The sequence below is a fragment of the Lemur catta genome, chromosome 20 (genome assembly GCF_020740605.2).
Source record: "Lemur catta isolate mLemCat1 chromosome 20, mLemCat1.pri, whole genome shotgun sequence".
Lineage (NCBI taxonomy): Eukaryota > Metazoa > Chordata > Mammalia > Primates > Lemuridae > Lemur > Lemur catta.
The window spans coordinates 30,698,720-30,723,930 of record NC_059147.1 but is presented as its reverse complement, the minus strand read 5'-3'; the positions used below and the strand labels follow the sequence as shown (position 1 = coordinate 30,723,930).

The following is a 25,211-nucleotide window of genomic DNA, read 5'->3' as shown; positions in this document are numbered from 1 at the left end:
TAAGTGGCCAAACAGCAGAGACCAGTAACATTAATTTATATTAACCTCAAGGGGAAGGTCCCACTCTCCCCCAAACTGCTTATGGATGCTATTAAGATGCAAAGACTAAAGTTTTACTCATTAAATCAGTCCTGAAATCTACCTTAGGGCAAGATTTTAACTCCTAGGGAAGGGACTGCTAGCTATTGGCATAAATATCAGCTTTCTCCTCATAGGCACACGCCCAGATTATACTTCCTGGCCTCCCCTGCAGATGCGGCCACGTTACTCAATGGAATGTAAGTAGAAATGACAGTGTCCTGTTTTCAGACCACAGCTCTTCCTTTTCTACTTGCTTGGATATAAAGTAATGCCTCACTTAAAGACCAGGATATGTTCTAAGAAATGCATCATTAGGCAATTTCATCGTGCAAATGTCAAAGATTATACTCACGCAAACCTAGATGGTAGAGCCTCCTACACACCTAGGCTCTATGGGACAGCCTATTGCTCCTGCAAACCTGTACAGCGCGTTACTGCACTAAATATTGTAGGCAACTATATAATATAATGCTAAGGATTTGTATATTTAAACATAGAAAGGCATAGTAAAAATACAATATAATAATCTTATGGTGACCTAAAACCATGACTGTAAATAACCACAAGACCCTAGGGACAGCACTTATCAAATAGGGTTCTAATTGAGAAAATGAAGCCTCACTGCCCTGTGGCCTCCACTATATGCGATGACTGTGAAAACAGTCACCCAAAACATTTTCCTTAGGCTTATTTCTTTAGTGAATTCAGGCAGAAAAAGGCTGCCCTAGGGATAACAGAGCTACATGATTAAAGGAAACTGGGTCCCTGAATAACTACAGAGAAATCCTTACATAAAAAATGAAAATGAGTCACTATGAATTTTGAGGTCCATTTGTTAACAGCAACTCACATTATCCTAACTAACAGATCACCCTAAATTGACTCTTCCTTAGTATAAATTTGTTGTTTATAACCCCCTTTTGGTGATTAGAAAACACACAAATCAAATAGCCACATTTTTTTTCTCTACAAAATACAAATGGTTTATGCAATTCTGATTTGGTGGTGATTTTATAGTCAACACAAAGTTCAACACCTTTAAATTTTAATGAAAAAGTAGACAATCTATTTTAAAATTACAAATTCAATTACAATTTCAAGAAAAAAATATGTATTTATATACTGACTTTACATATACAAACAAAAATTGGACTTCGAAGCCCTAACATTTCAAAATTATTCATCCTCCTCCATACAAAGCTATTATTATTCAGCAATAGTACTACTGATTTAAAAATACAAGGTAAATATATCCTTCAGATGTACTACTGCTTTGTCTTTAATTTGTACAACTTACCAAGGTTATTTTCATTCTTAGCACCCTGGGTTCAGCAGGATGTGATCCAAAGCAAACCAGCATAGATTTTTCAAGGAAAACCTTTTCCAGGAACTTCATTACCTATTCTTCCCTGTCCTATGAAGAAGCTGTCCCCACCCGCATGATTCTGAACAATGTGTTGATGTTGTTGCTTCGAATTGCATCCCGACAGGCAGCAATCACCTGGTTCTTTGGTTTTCCAACTGCATGAAAGGAAACCAAAAGATTAAAATTATAAATTAGAGGTCAGTTTTAAAACAGCAAAACTTGGGTAGAAAAGAGTTAACATAGGTAAATTTAACTAATTTATCTTACTACCTCCTAAAAAATATAACTTAGGGAATTTATCACAAAACAAACTTAGAGACCATCTCAAACCAAGACATCAAAAGTCAGCTTTACAGAAAAGGATCAAAGTTCATCTCTGCCTAGCAAAGATTATTTCTGAAGAGGTCAAGGCATCGACCCCAAACAGCAGAATTCAGGTATAAATCTCTGGCTATATTTCTGCTGCTTTTAGTTTAGCCTGTTGTTCTTTTTCTAAATGTTTTAAGTCGGACACTTAACTCGTTAATTTTTAGTCTCTTTCTTTCTAATGAGGCCTTGATAGCTATGTAAATATTAATATATATATTTACATATATACACACACATATAGACACACACACCCTCCACACATACACACAAATATTTATATATGTATATCTCCTTTTGGGTATATATATTAGGTTTTTCTTTAGAGGCTGCAGCAAGACCTAAGAAAAGGAGCTGAAGGTCTTCAGACCCTTTGAAGTCTGCAGACTAATGAAAGCCAAACAACTGGCTGACTGAAACTCAAGTGACTGATGCCAACTTTGGAGTGTTAAAGGGATGCTACTGTCGGCCCCAATATAAATTACTGAATGCTACAACCATCTTCAATGATCTCACCCAAAAAATTACAGATGAATGACAGTGCTATGAAAGAAGACTTACCGCGCAGATGACCTGCTCTTTGAATTGCTTGATTTACTGCTTTGAGGTTTCCCAATAGCTCTGTGTGATTGTTACAGCGAATTTTATATCCATTTAATAAGTCCTTATTAAGGTCATATAGTTCCATATAGCGATTCTTCATTGTTCTCCTGTGTCAATCAGTAGAAATTTAACATCATTTTATCTCAATATGGTAGGCTTAAGAAAAGCTTGCAAACTTCTTAGACTCATAAAGAAAATAACATTTCTAGCTGTATTTTCATTAAAATAAGGTAACTGCTGAAGTTTGCTTTGAAAACACTGAGAAGTTTCCATCACAATATTCTATGTCTTCCAAATAAATGAGGAAGACAAGTGGCCTTCCTTGGTTACTTGGTCCATGGTTTGTTTTGATTTAGGTCCTTTAGAATTATGAAGCCCATTGCACTGAGGGGTGGGGAAAAGTAAGCAAGGTGATAGACTATCTTCCAGGTTTCACATTAATATTCATTAGGTGAAACTGATCTATTCTTATTTTCAGACAACTAACAGACTCAGCTTCATATTTTATCAAGATTTTAAAAACAAAGTCATAAAATTAAAACCACAATGAGGTATTACTACACAACAATGAAAATGACTAAAAACAAAACCTGAAAATACCAAATGCTAGCAAAGATGTGGAGCAACTGGAACTCTCGTGCATTGCTGGTAGGAATACAAAATGGTGCAGCTACTTTGGAAAATGATTTGGCAGTTTCTTATAACATTAAACATGCACTTACTATATAACTTGGCAATCCCATTATAAGGTATTTACTGATGAGAAATTAAAACATGTCTGCAAAAACCCCATATGCAAATATTTATAGCAGCTTTATTTATACTTGCCAAAGTCTGGAAACAACCCAAATGTCCATCAACTGGTGAACGGATAAATATCACATATCCATACAATGGAATACTGCTCAACAATGAAAAGGAACAAACTATGGAAACCTGCAACATGGATTAATTTCAAAGGCATTACAGTAAGTGAATGAAGCAAGACTCAAAAGGCTGTATATGTATGATTCCATTTATATGATATTTTGGAAAAGGTAAAACTATAGGGAGAGAAACGAAATCAGTGGTTGCCAAGGACTGGAGGTTAGGAGGGAAATTGATACAAAGAGGCACAAGAGTGTTGGAAATATTCTATACTTTGACTGTGGTGGCAGCAACATGATTATAGAAGTTTCTTAAACTTTATTAAACTATAAACCTAAAGAGGGTAAATTTTTGTATGTATAAGTTATATATGACTTTTTAAAAAAATAAAAATAAGCCAGGAGCGGTGGCGCACATCCATAATCCTAGCACTGTGGAAGGCCTAGGCGGGAGGATCACTTGAGGTCAGGAGTCCCAGACAAGCCTGAACAACATAGGGAGACCCCATCTCTACAAAAACAGAAACATTAGCCAGGCACAATGGCATGCACCTGTAGTCCCAGCTACCCGGGAGGCTGAGGCAGGAGGATGGCTTGAGCCCAGGAGTTTGAGGTTGCTGTGAGCGGGGCCGACGCCACAGCACTCCAGCCTGGGCAACAGAGTGAGACTCTGTCTCAAAAAAAAAAAAAAAGAAAGAAAGAAAATTTTAACAAAGCTCACTATTGGTCAGAGGTTTTGGGGAAACAGTCACTCTCAAAAACTGGGGTTAGAAAGGTAAATTGGAATAATCTTTTGGGGGTATATTAACAATATCAGAAATTTTAATATGAATAAATTTGACTCATTCTATTTTCATGAATGTATCCTAAGACAAATGTGCAAATATATATAAATAAACACTACTTATTCTAGCAAAACAACCTGTCCTCAAACCTTCAAATATCTGGAATCTAATGACTAGCAATGTAGAATTTTGAAAATAAATATTCACCAAGTATTAATTATGAAAAAAATGTATTCTTTCTGAACACAGTCCCTCCTCCTCTAGTAGAAAATAGTCTCTTATATGATTGGGGAGACAAAAGCAACTTTTTAAAATGTTAATCTGCCTGATTAACCCCAAGTCTGAGAATGTCTCCAAAATGTCTAGTTGACGTATTACTCTTTATGTAGAAACACCTATTCACTGTCCACCTTTCTTCCCAAACAACCCTTGATGTTGCTGCATACATTATAGGCTGTGACACAGCAACCTACACATTCCTCCAGAGCACATATACTTTTCCCCAAGATATAAGCCTTAGGTCTGGGGGGTTGCAGTGTGGAGATCTTGTCTTACGGCCACCCAAGACCATGTCCCCCTAATCAATCATCCTGTACAGACAAGCTGGATTTGTCTGCCTCATTCTTTGGTTTTTTGGCTCCTTTGGCATTTGGTGGTTGCTTTGCATATATAACCCTTTCATGGAATAATGATAATCTCTTTCCTGCATTTCTTTATATTTTTATTTATTCTCAAACAATATGGTTTAGTCTTTTTTTTCTAACTATATAAATGGAAGCATTTTGTACATATTATTGTAAGTCTTACTTCTCTCAGGCTCCATTATATTTTTAAGATTTGTCCATGTTGTTATGTGTCATGGAGATTCATACATTCTCACTGCTGTGTGGTAGTCCATTGTACAAATATATTGCAATTTATCTATTATACTGTTGATGCTAGTTTGAATTGTTTCTACTCTGGGATTCTTATAAACAGTGCCTCCATGAATATTCTTGTACCAATATCCTGGTTTATATGTGCACAAGATTCTCTAGGCTATAAACCAGGAGTAAAATTGGTGAATCACAGGGTACATACATTTTCAACTTTACTGATAATGCAAAGTTATTTTCCAAAGTCATTGTATTAATTTACACTCCTAGAAACATCTGAGAATCACTATTCCATATTGCTCACGTTTTTAACTTTGCGACTGTCCTAGCCATGGTAGATACTCACATGTCCCTCATCAGACGAGCATCCTCAGCTCGAACCAGCAAACTTCGGATAAGATTAGAATTATCAGCCATGTCAGCACTGAGCTTCTGATGCACTGTATGATATTCGTCCACCTGGAGACCATGAACACTCAGGAATTAAAATGGCCTCACAAACTTCTTGAAGACTAGACAGATTGAGAAGACACTATTTATCATATACAGAGGCCCTTTCCTTTCCCTTATTCACTTACACCAACTTAGCCACTCCCCCCATTATTTCATCTCCTCCTCAACAAAATAGTCTACACTGCCTCCAGTATTCCATATGACACTCCATGTAGACCCTTCTCATACCTTAGCACCGGGAGCCCTAGCAACACACACATTAGCATTTTAGGGATTTGCAGTGGGAATGTTGTTATACTTTCGGGCCAATCACAACCCTCCTTATATTGACTTCTTGTTTTGAATTTGGGTTTTTGGAAAGACCTAAGACTAAAAGTAGATACAACAGATAAGATGAAGGGCTAGTAAAGGAAAATGTTAATATAACATTTTTTTAAAGTATCCTATCCCCCTAAACGAAACAAAGAAAGCTGGGTAGTCAGGAGCTAACCACTTACTTTTATAGAAGAAATCCTTTAACTGGTGAACTCTGCAATACCAGTTCAATTTTTATTTCAAAATTTATGAAATATCTTTAAAAGATCACTATCATAAGTACATCTGTGCTTATGTTATCATTAGTCTCCTAAGGGAAACATATCAAACATTGTTAGACTACCATATTCTCACAAATGTATCTGCTAGGTGCCCTCACCTTAATTAGCACCTTTCGTAATTCCTCAAAGTAGACAGGAAAATCTGCTTCTACCTGAAGTTCTTCAATACCAAAAGATGATGCCATTGACTGGATGATATCACCAGCCAAATCAATATCATCAGTATTGACAGTGATCTATATAAAGAGAAAACAGGACAAGTTTAGCATCCTCAGATATTAGACAAACTTAGCTGAAACAGTACCTTCCCCACATTCAACACAATTATTGAGCATATATTTATATGTAGTGATAAATAAGATAAAGTTTACTCCTCAAGAAAATTACAAACTACAGTTATTATTTCCAACAGCTGGCAAAAAGTTCAATCCTCTAGCCTTATAAATTAAATGACAAAATCATTCAAATAGTAAAAATGATTTTGTTCACCTCTGTATTCCCAATCCTTCCCAAATTAGATAAGGAAGGGGTGAAGGGAAGGAGAGAAGGACGCAGAAAACCTCTGTTATAGATTATGCCCCAGTGTTTAAGATGGTAACACTAACAGACTAAATTGACACATGTGGTTTTATGACTTTGATACTGGTGTCCCCCACCTCACTTTGTACTGAATGGTAAATACCACATGAGAAATCTATGCCCCATGACATTAAACATTACCTCTCCACTAAGTTTTATTTTTATATACAGATGGCCACCATTCCGTAAGGATGTGAAACACACTTGAAATGGAGCATTCTGGATGTTAATGTCTTCCGGTAACAGAAAGTTCTGACTGAGCCACATAGCAACCTTAAAAATGAATACAGTGAAATGAGCTTCCATTTTAAAGTACAGCCATTCTTGAGGGAAGAGTTCTCCTTCTTTCTAGTATTACTACTTGGTTTAAAAAAAAAAAAGGTTATATTTCACCCCCCACCGAGAAAACACTAATCACACTCCCCTTCCCCCAACACACACATTAAGTAACATGCATAATTATGCCCCACCCCACAGCAGGCATGATTTGAAAGAATTTTCTACTTAGACATAATCTTATATGCAATGTGTAAATTATTTAGGTATGATGCTAAGTATGTTACAGCATAGCTCTTCTGCGGTTGTATCCCAGACAACATAGTCTGCTTAAAACTATTCTATTCCTCAAAAAACATTAAATGAAGTGCATACATCACAGTCAGAGCTATATCCACAGAATAAGTAAAGAATAAGTTTTAATCTTAATAATAATAATACTTTACAGTGGTCTGTACCACAGGTCCCACATAAGAACTACCCATAAGGTCTTTTGGGAGGGTCCACCTTTAGAGTTTCTGGTTCCACAGGCCAGGCAGGGGTCTGAGAATCTACATGATTTAAAAGCCTCACCAAGAATTCTCAAGCCCAGCCAAAGTTAAAGTCCACTGGTATTAGTCCTTTAAACTTTACAAGGTACTGTCAGATAATCCTCAGGGCCCTCCAAGGAGGTGGGCAAGACTATCCTCAATTTTCATAAGAAAATTGAGCTCAGACTGGTGAGGGGAATTCCCCAAGATCATTAAGAATTTAATTATAATAGTCAAAGTGGCACTTAAACCTAAAAATATTCCTAGCTCTAAGACCCATTTTCTTTTCATCTTGATACAGGTTCTTCTTGAAATACTAGGCCAGGACAACCACACTAAGACCATAACAAGAGAAAGACAGAAATTAAAAACTGGTAAGAATTCACCTATAACTAAGGATTGCTCAGATTTTTTTCTAAAGTGAAAGAAGACATTTTAGCAATATTTTTAATACAGATTATGAACCAACTTGAAGTAACGTAATCCTTTTTTTTTTTTTTTTGAGACAGAGTCTTGCTCTGTTGCCCGGACTAGAGTGAGTGCCATGGCGTCAGCCTCGCTCACAGCAACCTCAAACTCCTGGGCTTAAGCGATCCTACTGCCTCAGCCTCCCGAGTAGCTGGGACTACAGGCATGCGCCACCACGCCGGCTAATTGTTTCTATATATATTTTTAGTTGGCCAGATAATTTGTTTCTATTTTTTAGTAGAGATGGGGTCTCGCTCTTGCTCAGGCTGGTCTCGAACTCCTGACCTCGAGCGATCCACCCACCTCGGCCTCCCAGAGTGGTAGGATTACAGGCGTGAGCCACCACGCCAGGCCGAAGTAACGTAATTCTTTCATATCATATTTGCTACCAACTTAATACATTCATGTATCTCCCCCTTTCTATAAAATAACATCTAAAGGATTCTACAATGCAAAAGCACTGAAAGATAAAAGCAAGCCTCTCACCCGCGGTGGCCGTTCTGCAATGGTAAAGTTCACATAACTGAGTGGCTCACTGGCAGAGTCTGGGCTCGTCAGCGCATACATGGAGAATCGGGGCAGCTGTCTTGTCAATTCAAATACGTGAAACTGGGTGCTATGGCCAACCGGTGGAACACAAGAGAATTGTTTTGTATAGAATGTTATTTCAAAGTATAAGGCCCAGAAAATAAAGTCACTACTGGGTCATTAATTGATATTTAAGGTTTTCACTGAAGAAAAAAAAACCCCAAAACACTTGTGGGTTAAAGTACTACGGTAACATATTAGGTTTGGAGTTTAGAGATAACATGAGTCTACATATACATGTGTATGCACTAAGGATTTAAAAAAACCTAAAATAAATGTGAAAAGGCTTTTATTGTCCACTCACAAAGCAGTTTTTCTTCACCAGTTGAAGTTTTATTTATATATACACAGGAACACACGTGCACACACACACACACACACACACATATACACATTTTCCTAATACAAAGATGCATCCTAACCCTTGGAGTCTTAGTAGCCAAAACTATAAGTTGACAAATTATCAATTAAACGTATTTTTTAAACTTTTGTGATGAGATAATCTAACTAAAAATAGAAAATAATCATCTTAAACTTATAAACCCTTTTTTTCTTTTTCTCTATTTTTAAAGATTTCAAATTAGGGAAATAGAAGGTCAACTAAAATCTTGACTGGGTGGACAGAACCATTAAATAGCTTCTCAGGCCCCATAAAATCCATGACATAGAAAATCGAAACATCGTGGCCCTTGTCTAAGTGCTGTCTCAGAAGAACTGTGATTTGCAAAGGGTCACCTGCTTCTGTAACCCACGAAGATTTTCAAGTGCAGATCCACAGGGACATCTTTGGGAGGTGTAATTGGGATGCGGATGGAACTGGAGAGGGTGTGAATGCTGGGATGTACGACATGGCTTTCACCTGCAAAAATTCCCTCTGCAAAGATCAACACTGCCCGGATGACGGTGTCTGCAGGAAGAGGGAAAACAGTTCAAGAACTACTCCAAGATGGCAAAAGTGCCTACAAACACCAGCTGTCAATAATTTCTTACCATTAGAAGTGGAAATGCACAGTTCTGCATGAGCAGCTTGAGTCTCGCTCCCCAGATTGACTGAGAGGACGGTGTGGAGCTTGGTGTTGGCTGGGATGATGCCCCGTTGCCCATCAGTTTCATTCAGTGGACCACTCAATTCAGCCTGCAAAACACCCGCCTGCTTCCAACTGGGTCACCAAAACAGCGAACCAACAATTTTAAATAATATGGCTATTCAGCTTCAAAAGGCAGGGTGTCCATCATCTTATTTTATTAATCTGATTCTTTAGAATTCAGAGAACTCACCTCATCAGTGCCCCCTTGCTCTGTCTGGCCTGTGGGAAAATAACTTTGCCCCTCTCTATGGTTATGGTCCACTGTACCCCGTCATGCCTTGCACTTTTTTTTTGTATTGTTCTTTTAAAGTAACAAAAAAAATTCACTTGGTACAGCAAATTCATATATAGTGATGCATGACAGGGCAAATTAAAGTCCTACTCCCCAGCTCATCCTCCAGCCAGTCTGGTATACACACACATACACACAACTAGTTTCTGTGATTGCCCATTGTTGTATTAATTGTTTTTGAGAAAGATAAAAGATACTCTATACATATTGTTCTTGCTTTTTGCCACTTAATAATACCATAGGTGTCCTTCCCTAGCAGTCCAAGGATATATACGTCGTTCTTCTGAGCTGTTTAATATTCCCCAGCACATACTCCCTGCTAGTGATGAACATTTACGTTGCTTCCAGCTGTTCACAGCTATAAATAGTGCTGTAATAAATGTCTTTGAACACTCATGCAAATGTTTCCATAGTATAATTACCTAGAAGTGAAATTTCAAGATCAAAGGATATATGCTCACACTGGCAAAAAGGCTGAAGCAAAAAGGCCCATACTCTGGCCAACACTGACACTCTCATTCTTCTTCCACGTTTGCTAATGCTCCGGATCAGTCGTAACTTTTCAGACTCCACTTCCCATTAGGACCTACCTTGGCGTTTTCCTCATAGTTACGGAGCTCTAGCAACAGATTCTGTTTTTTCTGACTCAGCTCTCGGATCAGGTCCTGCTCTACACTGGTGTCCATGAGGTTCCCCCTCATCTCAGCTGGGCCTGGCAGGTAGCCCCGGACTGAAAAGAAGGAAAAAACCCTCACAAAACTGAGGAACAGCCCAAGTATAGCCAGGTCTACTGTTCAGTCATCAGCTACCTATTCTTAAAGACAAAAACCTAAGTTCTCATCTCCCCAACTTAGATGGATAGATTAGAACTAGAAGTTCTCAATACAAATACTTTATAGTGGAATTTCCTGGTATTTGGACCCCATCAAATTGAAAATTTGACTTTTCTTTCTTTTTCAAAACAGGATCTCACTCTGTCTCTCAAAATAGAGTGTAGTGGTGTCATCATAGCTCGCTACAACCACAAACTCCTGGCCTCAAGTGATCCTCCCACCTTGATCTGACTTTTCAAGGATTTTTCTCAAACCAATTTACTTTCCCCATCCACTGAGCAGCAGATTAGCTGTGTGTGGCCATCCATCCGGTAATCTCCCTCTACGACACCAGCAATTGCAGAAGAGAAGTTGTCTTTAAAGATGACCTCCCCAGTTCGGTCACTTCGAGCATCAATCTAAAAATAAAACAAGAACTTAAAAAGTCACTTATGCTACAGTTTTTTCAAAAACCACAAAATTTAAAAATAAAAATCAGTTTTAAAGGTCATTTAGTCTAACAGTTTTCAAGAGTATTCCATGAAACCTGGTGACTTCTCAGGAGATACCTATGACTGCTAGGGCCAAAGGGGACCGTAAGAGGCCCCAACCAGCTGTGCTTTCTTCTTTTTAAATACAGGCTGTTTTACATATTGGCCTTCACACAATATTTCATTTGAAGAAACGGGTCTGCTGAGAGGCAGTATATGTAGATACAGAGCACAGTGCAAAAGAGCATGGGCTTAATGGCTAAACTGCTCAGGTTCAGAATCCAGCTCTGCCATGTACTATCTATGGGATCTTGGGCAAGTTTTGTTTTTTGGTTTTTGTTGTGTTTTTTTTTTTTTTCTTGAGACAGAGTCTCATTCTGTCACCCAGGCTAGAGGGCAGTGGTGTCATAATAGCTCACAGCAACCTCAAACTCCTGGGCTCAAGCCATCCTCCTGCCTCAGCCTCCTGAATAGCTGGCACTACAGTATGTACTTTTGTAAAGACGGGGGTCTCACTATGTTGCTCAGGCTGGTCTTAAACTCCTGGCCTAAAGTGATCCTCCCACAGGCACAAGCCACTGGGCAAGTTTCTTAACCATTTTGTGCTTGGTCTTCTCATCTGGGGATCAATAACCAGAGCACAGGGAAAATAACAGCACTACACCTCGAAGAGTTGTAATGAAGCCTAAGGAAGTTAACATATGTAATGCACTTAAAACAGGGCCTGGTACATAAAAGTACGTAATTAATATTAACTCTATATAAAAATTTGATCTTTATTATATATAAACATATATATCTGAAGTTTGAAAAATGCAGAATTAGCCCAATCTTCCACCATACAACCTTTGCAACAGCCCTGTTCAGAGCTCCTCTTCCACATAAAAACTATTCAGATATCTTAGAGAGTTCTCCTGTCCTCTTTGAGTCTCCTATTCTCAAGAGATAAGACAAATAAATAACTGACTTATGAGAAACAAATGTATCTCAAAAATAATAATGGATGACAATCCTACTTAAAATGATGATTTTGTTCTAGTCTTGGACACAGGTATTCTTAACAAAAGGCTAGCTATGCAAAATCTGGTACAGCAATCATTTCAAGGACCAATGCTATTCACTATTTTTGCCTTTTCATAAATATCCTTCTGGGTGAAATTTTGCAAACCAAAAACTAAAGTAATTTAGGTGACAGCCTACCCTTTGTCTATAGTATATCACAGTCAAGATGCTATTTTTTTTTTTTTTTTGAGACAGAATCTCACTCTGTTGTCCAGGCTAGAGTGCCATGGTGTCAGCCTAGCTCATAGCAACCTCAAATCCTGGGCTCAAGCAATCCTCCTGCCTCAGCCTCCCAAGTAGCTAGGACTACAGGCATGCGCCACCATGCCCGTCTAGTTTTTTCTATATATATTTTTAGTTGTCCATATAATTTCTTTCTATTTTTAGTAGAGACGGGGTCTCACTCCTGCTTAGGTTGGTCTTGAACTCCTGAGCTCAAACGATCCACCTGCCTCGGCCTCCCAGAGTGCTAGGATTACAGGCGTGAGCCACTGCGCCTGACCGCAAGATGCTATTAATAACATCATGGAAGCCTGAAAGTTATGAATGGTAAAGCCAGTGAGGTAACAAATGACCTGTATTTTTACCAAAGTTGGATCTGTATATTTTCCTTTTCCATGCTATTTCTGTTAAGTGTAATCAGTTTTTCCACTTACATAATGAACTGTGTAATTTTCTTATCTTTTTTATGTTCTGAAACAGATTATATAATAGAATTTCCTTAAAATTCTGAAAGCATTTAACTATAAAAACATCTAGGTCGAGTCCTATTTTGAGGTAACTTGATAATTTCTCAAGACTAGTGTTTTCTAACTCTTGAATCCATAATAATAAATTATATTCCCCCAGAATATGTTCCATTTCTGTGGACTGAATGTTTATGTCCCCACAAAATTCATGTGTTGAAATCCTAACATCCAAGGTGGTGGTCTTAGGAAGTGGAGCCTAGAGAGGTGATTGGGTCATGAGGGCAGAGCCCTCATCATTGTGGTTAGTGCCCTTACAAAACAGGCCCAGAGAGACCCCTCACCCCTTCCACCATGTGAGGTTACAGTGAGAAGACGACTATCTATGAGGAAGGTGGCCCTTACCAGACACGAAATCTGCCACTACCTTAATCTTGGACTTCCCAGCCTCCAGAACTGGGAGAAATAAATTTCTTTAGTTTACCAGCCACTCACCACTTTATAGTATTTTGTCATAGCAGCTTAAACTAACTAAGACATCCATTTCATAGACTTTCAAATTTCTTAGTAAGCAACTACACAGTCTTCTCTTATAATTTTTAATACCCACATCAAAGACAAAACTAAGTGGATAAGCAGGAACCAACATAACAGCTTTTTAGAATCTGTTCTTCACATAACACAAAGGGAAGGCTACAAGGTGCTGGCCAAAAGTAAAGAAAAATCGAAGAGGAAAAGACAGGAACTAGTTGATCCCCTTCAGGCAATCCAACACTGACAAATAAGAAAGCAAGGCCAAATGGTATCCATGGAGATCTGGCAGCTACTTAGTTTCTAACAAGACAATCCTGACTTGCCAAAAGACTGTAGAAAATTCTCATTTGAAGTTAAAAAAGGAAAGAAAGCAAAATGATTTTATTTTGAAGTTATAGCTCAGAAAACAATACATTAACATGATTCTTCCCACTACTTTTAAGTTTTCAGTCAGTTTTGAAGATTTCTTAGAGAAGAGTTATTCAAACAGTTCATTATTAGGTTATTAAAATTCCTTTTTTTTTTTTTTTTACTGGCCTATACCTAAAATCAACCTGATTAATGGATTAATGCTTAAAAAAAGAGATTTAGAGAGAATTTCCCTGGATATTTCCCCTCAAACAGGGCTTACAAGACCAAAAGGACACTTACTCTGCAGTTCTTCACAACTATAGCAGGAATAAATAATGTAGAAAGATTAAAAAGTTGAATCTGAAAACACAGTCAAGGAACTCAAGTTTACATTCCTATGTTACTGTTCTAAGTCATATAGTCAGTACACCTCAATTATTACTTTGAATTATACCTGAACTTGGCTATTTAAACTTACCTTCCCATTGGACCAACCAGTTATCAGCTCATGCACTCCATCAGAATTAAGGTCAAATGCATGAATGCTCATGGCATGATTTTTGGACTGAAAAAGAATTCCAACAGTTAGTGCAGAAGTCACTCAATAAGTATAAAAGTCCCTGAATATTAGAGGCTGAATCATACTAACTTTAATTCTCCAGTATCGGGCTGTTTTGTCATAAACTCCAACTGTGCCATTGGAAAGGGCATAACCAAATCGACTGCCAAACATGGGACAGAGAGAGGTGATTATCTGCAAAAACAATACATAAAATACAACATCTTTTCATTAAGGCTCAATTTAATGTGAAGTACGGCTTTATAAAATTGCACACCTTGCCAACAACTATGTTAAAATTAGATTTAAATGCACTTCCTCCAATCCATTAGTGGGGAATATATTCCTCTTTTCTCTATGATACATGTTATCTAATTTCAGAGTTGGATAATCAGTTTTAAATAAACTCACAAAGTTTGGTGTTTTAGATCATGCTTATGTGGTAAGTTTCAAATTATTAAAAAAATAAAAATAAAACAGGGATTAAGGAGGAAATAAGCTAAGTACACAAGATTTAGAATATGTGCGATAGATGTTATACACACTAACCCAAGAGGTTTTAATGATTATTCCAGCTTCCTTAACTCATAATGTCTTACAGTCTAAATTTTAAAAGGACTTGTAACAATCCACAATTGAATCTTTTATGTGTATATTTTTCTATGACATAATTTATTGTTTTCTAGAAGTAAAAGAAAGAAAACATAATTCTTTGAAAAGTAAAAACTCAAGCACATGGATTTGTATAGTACATAACAAAATATAGAACACATGTATTATACAGAAATATTATAGGACTATTCAAAGATATGATATCCTTAAAAGGATAAAATTTTAGATATTGAACAAAATTACCCTTTAAAGTTAAAAATCAAAGCTTAGTGATATCTATGATCCTGTAGATCTACTTTCTAATTCTCCCCCCAATACAAGAGCTATTAAGAAATAATTTATATCAAGCAGAGAATAGTTACATAATTTCCTTTACACCTACAGCTTTTCTACAAAACCACCTACTTCACTTAACTCTGAATATAAAGTGCTGTGTAGGATTCCAAAATTATTTAGCTCAAGCCATTCTTTTGGCAATACTTAGTACTGTTCAATTACCAAATGAATCATGATTTTGCTGATCTGGGAAAAGATATTTGACCTAGTAGCAAAACCAAACCAAGAGTACAGGAAAATGGCCCTGCAAATGAATAATTTTTTACAGCCCATATTTTCATAAATTTAGCCACAGATTCCCCAGGTCCTTTGGTGCTTTCTTAGTTCATTTGTTTCTTTCTTTTGTGCACTAGAGGATCAACAGGTCCCCTCAAATCCCTAGCTCTATTTCACATCCTCGTCCCCTTTTCTAGGATTTAGGAAAAAAGCGTTTCAAAGAATGCACTCTCCTTATATCTAATATTAACAATAAACAGAAATTGAACAAAACCTGAATGATTGCCATCAAATGAGGACAGATTTACTAAAAATTGGAACAAAAGGAATATGGTAATGCAGGACACAGCACGTATAAGGCAGTGATTCTCAAATTGGGATTTTGTTGGGGGTGGTAGTGGGGAGGTTGCAAACCCCTTTAAGAATCTAATGAAAGCTAACAACCCTCTCTCCAGAAAGCACACGTAAGCACATAAAACAGAACCCCCTGTATACACACACATCTTCAGACTACTGCTTTTGGCACTCATTTCTCCCCTTCATTTCTTCTCTGTCCACAACTATCATTTACATAACTGTAAATATATAAAAAGTATAGTGAGACTAAGTAAAAACTCATGACTCTTGCTATAGGATAAAAGTAAATTAGTTAAAATCATTGATAATACTTTGTATACCAATATGCAGGTTTTGATTTTTTATCTCCTTTTCTAGTTAGAGGAAAGTCTGACTTTCCTACACAGCTTTTGCAAGTACCAAAAAGCAAGGAATTTAAGGGCAAGTGGCCAAGGTCAGTTGTCAGGCCAGTGCCCTCAAGCTTTTCTGATACACGCTCCCGAACACCAACTAATGAAATTTTGCAGAATCCCACCATTCTGACCTCTAAGACTCCCTTCTACTGGTTTCTTTCTGTCCATTTATAACATTCACAAGCTATTGCTCTTTTATCCTCTTCTTATTCCTTAATTGAGAATATCTTAATTCTTTTTGTGTTTCAGTCTTGCCAATCTTGGAAAAGTAGCAGCAAACAAATATCCTGAGAATGTCAAAACCACAAAATATACAGGTAATCTTTGGACACCTCTTTTAAAAAATGAAGTTTAAGGGATACAGCTCTTTTAGAATTTATGAATCCAGTGAAAATTGGAAAACCCCCCACACAAAGAAAAAATATGAAGTTTAAACTCTATAAGAAACATCTCAGGTTCAATTAATAATTATAATCACAAAGAAATTAGCCAATTTCTCTAATAGTCTAATTTTTAAGTTTCCTACAGAAATGTGCCTAAAAGATACTTAATTTGCATTAAGAGAAAAAAGTATAAAAATCTCATTTATGCACTTCATTTAGTCCGATTCAATACATATGATGAGTAGGAGGTAGAGGCGCAAAGGTTCAAATCCTAACCATGCCACTTAGTAGCTGTGACCTTGCACAAGTAACTTAACAAAAAAAAAACTTAACATCAGTTTCCTCATCTATGAAAATAATATCTTCCTAATAGAACTGTTGTAAGGATTCAATGAGTTATTTCATATAAAGCACTTAGAACAGTACTGGCCTATAGTAGATGCATAATAAATGGTTGCCATTGTTATTATGATTTTTATGTGTATTAACTCATTAAAAGAAATGCCTTTATGTATTCAATTATACTCAATAATTGTTCTCTATTTAGTTAGTCTTTTCAACATATATCTTAATACAAGATTCTTAAATGCTTCTGCCTCTGTAACACATGGCTCGGTTTAACCCCCAGTTTTTATCCTGAAACCATCTGGGTTGTGAGAGGATGTTGCGGCAGTTTCATCTAATGTTACATTTGACTGTGCGGATCTATCTTGCCCAAGGTTACTATAATTCTGAGGTGGCACTTCTTACCTCTGTTTCTGTCATTTCTGCCACAATCTCATCTTCTTTAAAAACTCGGATGTCAAAATCTTCAGATCCAACAAGAAGCTGAATGGGGAAAAAAATCATACACATTTAGTTTAATAAGTGAAAATAGTAAAATTTTCCATAAATAAAACAAAAAATGGCACAATACCTCGCATGCTCCTACTGCCACCCAAGAGTTCCAATGCCCCAATAATCCAATGCTCAGGAAGTTTCCCTCTACGGGAGGATCAACAGATTCAGTCCGTGAAGAAAAAGTAGCTATTACAGCTTTTATCCTGCCATGTGGCTGTACATCTTGCCAGACCATGTTTCTTCACTGAGCACCTAAAAATGCTCCCTGGTTCAGCAATTTCCTCTGCCTGCAGATGGAAGCCCTATTTCAAATACCAGAGCCCAGTATCCATGAACAAGCGAGGAGTAGGTTAGTGCCCAACACAGGACTTCACACTTACTGCACAAGCAGCTGATTTCTAGAATAACCATTTGAAAAATTTCAAAGGCTAACCACCAATCTCTAAGACTTTTAGATTCCTGAAAAAGTAGGCCAAAATTGAGCACTACTTACAAATATGGTTTCAAAGTATCAGAAGCAATTTTTAAAGCTGTGAATATGACTGAGGTCCCATCAACAGTTCTGCCCTCTCTTGTGTCTTTTTTTTTTAAATCATCCTGTACAAAATGTCAACTCCTGTGTCTCTGAAACACCATGGCCTTGATCTTTACATTAGACAACCACAAGTGATTTATTGTTCAAAAGAGAAGAAAAAGACAAATGTGGTCAGTTAGCTCATCATTTAGCAACAGAGCTCCAAAATCAGCCATGAGAAGCTAATACTTCTCTCAAAACTAATATCACTGTCATGGGAAAATTTGTTGAGCTGAACACACAAGAGAGGTATCTCCTCTCCCACATACCTCTTTCTTCCCATCACCATCAAAGTCACACAAGGCCAAGGAATGAACATTGTCTCCAGTAACCTAAAAATAAAACCCCAAATCATTAATATTCCATCTTTTTTTCACTTACTCCAGATATATTAGCTACAAGAAGAAGATTATACAAATGGATGTTATTCAAATTATTCATGTGCTTTTTTAATATACAGAATTATAAATATTGTTCTATTTTGTTTTTTATTTTTTAGTACAGTGGTTTAAAAAAACACAAAACAAACATTAAAAATAAAAATGCTTAAGACTACCAAAAAGAATGTTTTATTCTTCATACCGTCCAAAAGACATCATTTCCTTCATGATCAAAACCCTGCAGAGCACAATTTCCACCAATAATTGCAAGAGGAGAGGAAATGTCTCCCAGTGTCCCCAGCACAATTGCATTTGCCCCATCTGCTACCTAAAAAGAAAAAAAGGACAACTTGTCTCAGATACAATGATGTGCAGGCACACTGAAGGTAATGTGTATCCATATTTTTATTTGGACAAATTCCTCTGTCATCATTAGTGAGAAGCTACATGGTCTCTTGAGAGGGCAGCCAGGGCTGTCTCCAGAGACCCATCACTGTGGCTTCTGCAACGATGAACACAGATCTAAGGTAAACTCAGAACTCTGGCTCTCACTAAACTGCTACAATAACCTGCTAGGATAATCCTGGGCTTTCTGAGACTGAAGGTTCTAGAGGCCAAATTCTACAGAAAATCAGGACTTATATATTTAAACACCCAAACTTTGTCATTTATTTTAACTATTTTGGATGGAAATCTTTTTAATACCTATTAGCCAATTGTCTTCCTACTACTGTTTTTAATTTTAAAAAGTACAAAGAATAAAATAAACAACCATAGTCCCACCATCCAGAATAAATATCTCAGACATATTGAATAAATTACATAAGCATAATTTAATTTATTTTGAAGATTCAAGAACATCTTTTCAAACACGGTTTATTGTACAGGAAAATAATCCTTACTTATATAATCTTTAAGTAGGAAAACTATAGAGATTGCCTATACAGGAAAACAAAAGACTTCCTAAGAAATTAAAAATGTTAAATGGCCAGTCAACAAAAAAATAAAGTTAAATGGTAAACAATGAACTGGGGGAAAAAAACCTGCAATATATAAGATAAAGTTAATATTTTTTGTTAATAAAAGATTTATAAAAGGCAAACAAATAAGAAAAGGGTAAACACTGCAAGCAAAAAAAATGAAATGAAAATTCATTAGAGAAGAAATGCACACAGCCAACAAACATGAAAAATGTTCATTCTCACAATATATTATATCATTTCTCACTGTTCAGATTAGCAATAAAAAAAACAATAATATCCACTGTTGGTTAGGGTGTAATGAAACAGGCAGTCTCATATTCTGAAGGGAAGATGGAAAATAGTAGTCTTTCTAGAGAGCAATTTAGCCGTATCTATCAAAAATCTCATTTAAAAAGTTTTTTACTCAGCAATTATAAAGTTGAGTCCTTGTGATGTTATAATAATTTTACGTATCAACTTGGCTGGGCCACAGTATCCAGATATTTGGCCAAACGCTATTCTAGAATTGCTGGGGGGATATTTTTTAGATGAGATTAGCATTTAAATCAGTAGACTCTGAGTAAAGCAGATACTGTCCATAATGTGGGTGGGCATCATCCAATCAGTTGAAGGTCTTAACAGCAAAAAGACTGCCCTCCCCCAGGCAAGGAGGAATTCTCTTGCTGACAACCTTCAGACTTGAGCTTCAACATCAACTCTTTTCTAAGTCTGCAGCCTGTGGACCTACCATGCCGATTTTAGACTTGCCAGCCTCCACAATCATGTAAGCCAATTCATTGAAACAAATCCTTTCCCCTCTTATAGCCTATTGGTTCTGCTTCTCTGGAGAACCCTGACTAATATAGTCCTAAACTCAGTTTCAGTCCTAAGCCAACAACATAGGAAGAGTTTCTTTGTTACCCTGAAACAGTCAAAAATTTCTTAGAAGGACAGAAAAAGCACCACCATTAAAGAAAAAAACTGACCAGCTAAACTTCACCAAAATTGAAAACTTTTGCTCATCAAAAGATACCTACCTACTGAAATAAGCCACAGACTGGGAGAAAATATTTATCATACATAAATCTGAAAAACAACTTATATTGAGTATATCTAAGCAATGTCTACAAATCAATAACAAAGAGACAAACTACCAATAAAAATAGGCAAAAGACTTAGGCACTTCACAAAAAAAGACATATAAATGGGCAATAAGCACAAGGTGCTCTACATCACTGATCATCAGGGAAATGCAAAATGAAACAACAGTTAGGTACCACTTCATGCCTTCTAAATGGCTAAAAAGACCGACAATACCAAATGTTGACAAAGGAGGCAGAGCAACTGGAACTCGAATATACTGGTGGTGGGAGTGTAAAATGATACAATCACTTTGGAAGAAAAACAGCTTTGCAGATTCTTAGAATGTTCTCATAAACCATATAGCTCAGCAATTCCACTCCTGGGTATTTACCCAAGATAAATTAATTAAAACATATATCCACGAAAAGTCTTCTACAAAAATGTTTATAGCAATTTTATTCATAACTGCCAAAAAATGAAACCAACCCAAATGTCCATCCCACTTGTGTATCACCAAGAGAATAGATAAATTCTATAGATAAATTCTATAGAGAATAGATAACTGGAATGGGACACAATATTTTCTGAAGTGATGAAAATGTTCTATATTTTTATTGAGGATGTTGGTTATAGGGATCAAAACTCACTGAATTGTACACTTAACGTTTGTACATTTTACTGTACATATATTTTACCTCAATAAAAAAAATACCAAAAAAAAAAAAAAAAAAGCATTTGCACTTCTAAGAACTTATCCTTGGGGAATAATCAGAAAAGTGGGCAAAGATATGCTTATTACAGTATCAACTGTATAGATAAACAATGGAAAAACAAACGTTCAAAAATATGGAACTGGTTAAACAAATTATGATATAGTCATACAATGAAAATACTATAGAACCAGTAAGAATGATATATAGATACATATAACTTCATATAAAAATGTTCATAATATATTATTGAATGAAAAGGTCACATGGAATAGCCAAAGACTGGAATGTCCATTAACTAATAAATGGACAAATAAAATGTGGTATATATATGCAATGGAGTATTATTCCACCATAAAAAGGAATCAATTACTGACACATGCTACATGAATCAACTTTGAAAAATTATGTTAAGAAAATGACAGTCACAAAAACCCACATATTATATGATTCCATATTTATGAAATGTCTAAATATGTAAACCTATAGATATAGAAATTAGATTACTGGTTGTCTAAGGTTAAGAGGTTAAAGCTGTTGGGGGGGAAAAAAGTAAAAGGCTACATGTATAGTATGATCTCATTTTGTAAAACAAAATTTACTCAAATATACTTGGTAAAACACCTGGATAAATAAATTTAAGAGTTAAATGTGATTTCTAGATGAAGAAATTATGGGTATTTTTTTTCTTTTTACCTCCCTATCTTTTCTATAATAAATATGTATTAAAGTTGCAGTAGCCTGTGAATGGCAGGCCATAATAAGGGTTTCTCCTACAAGCTATTGCACCAAACTGTAATGCAAGGCCACCAGAAGAGCTAGTTGCTGGCTTCCCAGCTCTTGGCTCAATTCTCAATAGGAAATCTTAACGGATGATGGTTTCACAGATATACCGCACAGAGACAAGCCAGAGTATCACCAAGTGGTTACCAACCATGACCAAACAAGTAAGTTCCAAGTATATAAAATAGATGTAAATGGAAAATTCTCCATGCTGTTTAACTACACTATAACAGCTACATAGTAAACAAGCCAAAATAAATGCCTGATCTCTTTCAAGCATAAAAAGCCAATGGACATTAACAAGTGATGGGGATTTTATGGTTATAAACGGTTATACTTGCCTCTCTGTAGAATAAATCTGAATTATTGTAGACATCATAAGCCAAAAGATTAGTCTGTGTCCCCACTAACAGAGTATCATAGCCAAGCTCAGGGTTCAATACTCCTGCAGTCAGGCAGCTGACTGCCTGGTTAATGTTGAGAAGAGACACATCGGATTCCAGGGGGCTCTGGCAGACCCTGGATGTACTGAAATGCTGGCTCCGTGTATGAGGATTATGGATAAAAACCTAAAACAAAAACAGTTCGTTATATTCCCTTAAAATGCCAAAATGTAAAATTAATATCATATATTTAAAAAAAGAACCAGGTTATTAATAGATATCAACATTAACACTTTAATCTCCTACAAAACTTGAAACATTTATACAGTTCCGTGCATGGCTAACTTTCAGTCATTATGAACTATGGAAATCCAGTGGTTCTTAACTTTGCAAATATCAAGATAATGAATAAGATCTAGTTGTTGCTTTCCAGGGCAGCTGACATGCCACCCAGCAGCAAGATGTCAAAGCACTCTTACAAACCAGCCTTTCCCTGATCAGCCAAGAGTAAGTGTCACCAGTGGGTAACTGGGTTTGGGATGAGGGAATCTTAAATACTAGAAAGGCTTGTAGCCCTCCACAGGGCCACAGTACAAAAGATGATATACAGTATATCTATGGTATTAAAATTTGGGGAAATGTTCATTGTCTAAAAAAAGCTCCATGAGGGGGCAATATGAAAAAAAGGGGGGAATGGAAAACACTGGACTAGAGATCCCTTAAGCCTTTCTAGTTTTAAAATTTGTTAATTTTAAATGAGTATTCTATCTATTTGGTATAAATCAAAACAGGATTAATTTTAAACTATTAGCTACCCAAGGCAGCCTATTCAACAAAAAAATAATTGACTAGAAACATACAGAAAAGGTATACTGCTACTGAATGTTGCCTTCATTTTCTCGTTTGTATGATACTTTACAACATGCTTTTATAAACATTAATTGCATTTGATCCTTATACCAACCCCCTGATTTACAGCTAAGAAGGAAGAGGAGGGGCAATAACTTATGGGCTCCATATTCACTGTTATTGGAATACAAAGTTTGTGATTTTCGCCAAGAGCAACAAGAGTCTCAGGAGTCAGACTTCTCCCCAGTTCCCCTCCTGCTGTTCTCTGCACACAGAGTCCCCAGGGAGATTGTACCTGGCCCTTCAGGCAAGGAAAAAAGCCAACCTAAGGCACATGACAAATGGACCACTCTTAGCTTATTTTTTAGCCTCTCCAAAGGACTGGCTGAAGTTTACACATTTGTTCTAGCTGAGGGGGTGCTGCTGACAATATAAATTCAACTGACTCCCTCAGCACCATGGTGAGAGAAAAAATGTCCCCAGAGGAAAACACTAATGTTCATCCTGCAAGAAATCCCTTTTTTATTTATTTTTTATTCTTATTTTTTATTTTTTTTGAGACAGAGTCTCACTCTGTTGCCCAGGCTAGAGTGCTGTGGCATCACCCTACCTCACAGCAACCTCAAACTCCTGGCTGGGCTCAAGCAATCCTGCCTCAGCCTCCAGAGTAGCTGGGACTACAGGCATGCGCCACCATGCCCGGCTAATTTTTTCTATATATATTTTTAGTTGTCCATATAATTTCTTTCTATTTTTAGTAGACTCAGGGTCTCACTCTTGCTCAGGCTGGAGAAATCCCTTTTTTAAAATCACATTGCTCGGGCCCAGAGTCAGCTAGCTGCATGTTCACAATAGGGTCCCAGATGTAATAATAACAAAGTCCTGTTTCTAGAGACTCAGGCCACAGCAGTCAAAGAGGGTTCTAGTCCTACCTGCAATGTTTGTTTTCAAAGGAGACTATATTCACACATTACTTGAGTCATAAAATATTATCACTTTTGTTTAAAGTCTCAAGATAAAAGATCAGGTCAGAACTTCTCAGACTTGTTTAGTTCTGAACATGCAGTATCCAAATACACAGGACTTTCTCTTTTTTTTTTTTTGGCCATCTTCAAAAACAGCTGTAGGTCACACTCTAATGTAAGAGCTTCCATAGAAGCCTCCATCTGATCTCCCAACTCCCATTCCTACACACACCTCCTCCTGCATCCTGTGGTGGTACATCCTTCACATACCAGCCAGAATTATCCTTTATCTAAAACTTTAAGCGAATCCATCACCCACTTTATCAAAAGCCTCAGTGGCTTCCCAACATACTCATTATAAAAACTAAGGTCTGGCCAGGTACGGTGGTGGCTCACACCTATAATCCCAGCACTCTGAGAGGCCGAGGTGGGAGGATCCCTTGTGCCCAGGGGTTCAAGACCAGCCTGGGCAATAGCAAGAACACATCTCTACAAGAAATAAAAAAATTAGCTGGGCATGGTAGTGAGCACCTGTAATCCCAGCTACTCAGGAGGCTAAGGCAAGAGGATCACTTGAGCCCAGGAGTTGGAGGCTGCAGTGAGCTATGATGATGCCACTGCACTCCAGCCCAGGCAACAGTGAGACCCTGTCTCAAATAAAACTCAAGGTCTTTACCATGGCCTACAGGGCCCTATATGATCTGGCTGGTGGCTACCTCATGGGCTTCCCTTATTGTATTCCAAGCATATATTCATCTCAAGGCCTTTGCACATGCTGATCCCTCTGCCTGCAAGGCACTTATCCCACATATCTGCAAAGCTTATTTCCTCATTTCCTTCAAACCTCTGAGCAAATGTTATCAGGGGCCAGTCTGATTACCCTGTCTGAAATAGCAAGCTCCCATCATCCCAGAGCCCCTTTTCTGGTTTTTTCCTATGAAGTAATTTATATATTCTGTTAGCTGCCTGAGCCCTCTCTCAAATATAAGCTCCAAGGGGACAAAACTTGTCTGTCACATTCACCATTGCACCTGCAGAATTAAGAACACTGCTCAGCACGTACTAAGGCCTCAAATTAG

The 25,211-nt window shown here is 37.1% G+C and overlaps 1 protein-coding gene and 1 long non-coding RNA gene across 4 annotated transcripts in view; one reads left to right on the top strand and one right to left on the bottom strand.

Annotated features, from left to right (window-relative positions):
* Positions 1 to 1,112: 1,112 nt before the first annotated feature.
* BBS2 (Bardet-Biedl syndrome 2) overlaps positions 1,113 to 25,211 on the bottom strand; it is a 26,140-nt gene continuing 2,041 nt past the window's right edge. The window contains exons 2-17 of the mRNA XM_045533690.1: positions 22,277 to 22,504; positions 18,600 to 18,725; positions 18,287 to 18,349; positions 17,354 to 17,431; positions 14,398 to 14,502; positions 14,227 to 14,313; positions 10,908 to 11,043; positions 10,403 to 10,542; positions 9,423 to 9,567; positions 9,168 to 9,339; positions 8,331 to 8,460; positions 6,712 to 6,843; positions 6,090 to 6,227; positions 5,289 to 5,401; positions 2,375 to 2,523; positions 1,113 to 1,602 (exon numbers count right to left, since the gene is read on the bottom strand). Coding sequence (XP_045389646.1) covers positions 1,496 to 1,602; positions 2,375 to 2,523; positions 5,289 to 5,401; positions 6,090 to 6,227; positions 6,712 to 6,843; positions 8,331 to 8,460; positions 9,168 to 9,339; positions 9,423 to 9,567; positions 10,403 to 10,542; positions 10,908 to 11,043; positions 14,227 to 14,313; positions 14,398 to 14,502; positions 17,354 to 17,431; positions 18,287 to 18,349; positions 18,600 to 18,725; positions 22,277 to 22,504 — 2,049 coding nt within the window. The 3' untranslated portion in view covers positions 1,113 to 1,495. The remainder of the gene's footprint in view (positions 1,603 to 2,374; positions 2,524 to 5,288; positions 5,402 to 6,089; positions 6,228 to 6,711; positions 6,844 to 8,330; positions 8,461 to 9,167; positions 9,340 to 9,422; positions 9,568 to 10,402; positions 10,543 to 10,907; positions 11,044 to 14,226; positions 14,314 to 14,397; positions 14,503 to 17,353; positions 17,432 to 18,286; positions 18,350 to 18,599; positions 18,726 to 22,276; positions 22,505 to 25,211) is intronic.
* Positions 3,366 to 22,768, top strand: LOC123625310. Of its 3 annotated transcripts, none has more exons than XR_006730455.1 (3): positions 3,366 to 3,384; positions 7,678 to 7,750; positions 9,005 to 9,849. It is a non-coding gene; the product is annotated as an uncharacterized LOC123625310 (long non-coding RNA). The 3 variants fall into 3 exon arrangements; XR_006730453.1 differs by lacking the exon at positions 9,005 to 9,849 and adding an exon at positions 7,886 to 7,913; XR_006730454.1 differs by lacking the exons at positions 3,366 to 3,384; positions 9,005 to 9,849 and adding exons at positions 16,470 to 16,537; positions 22,752 to 22,768 and having other exon boundaries at positions 7,735 to 7,750.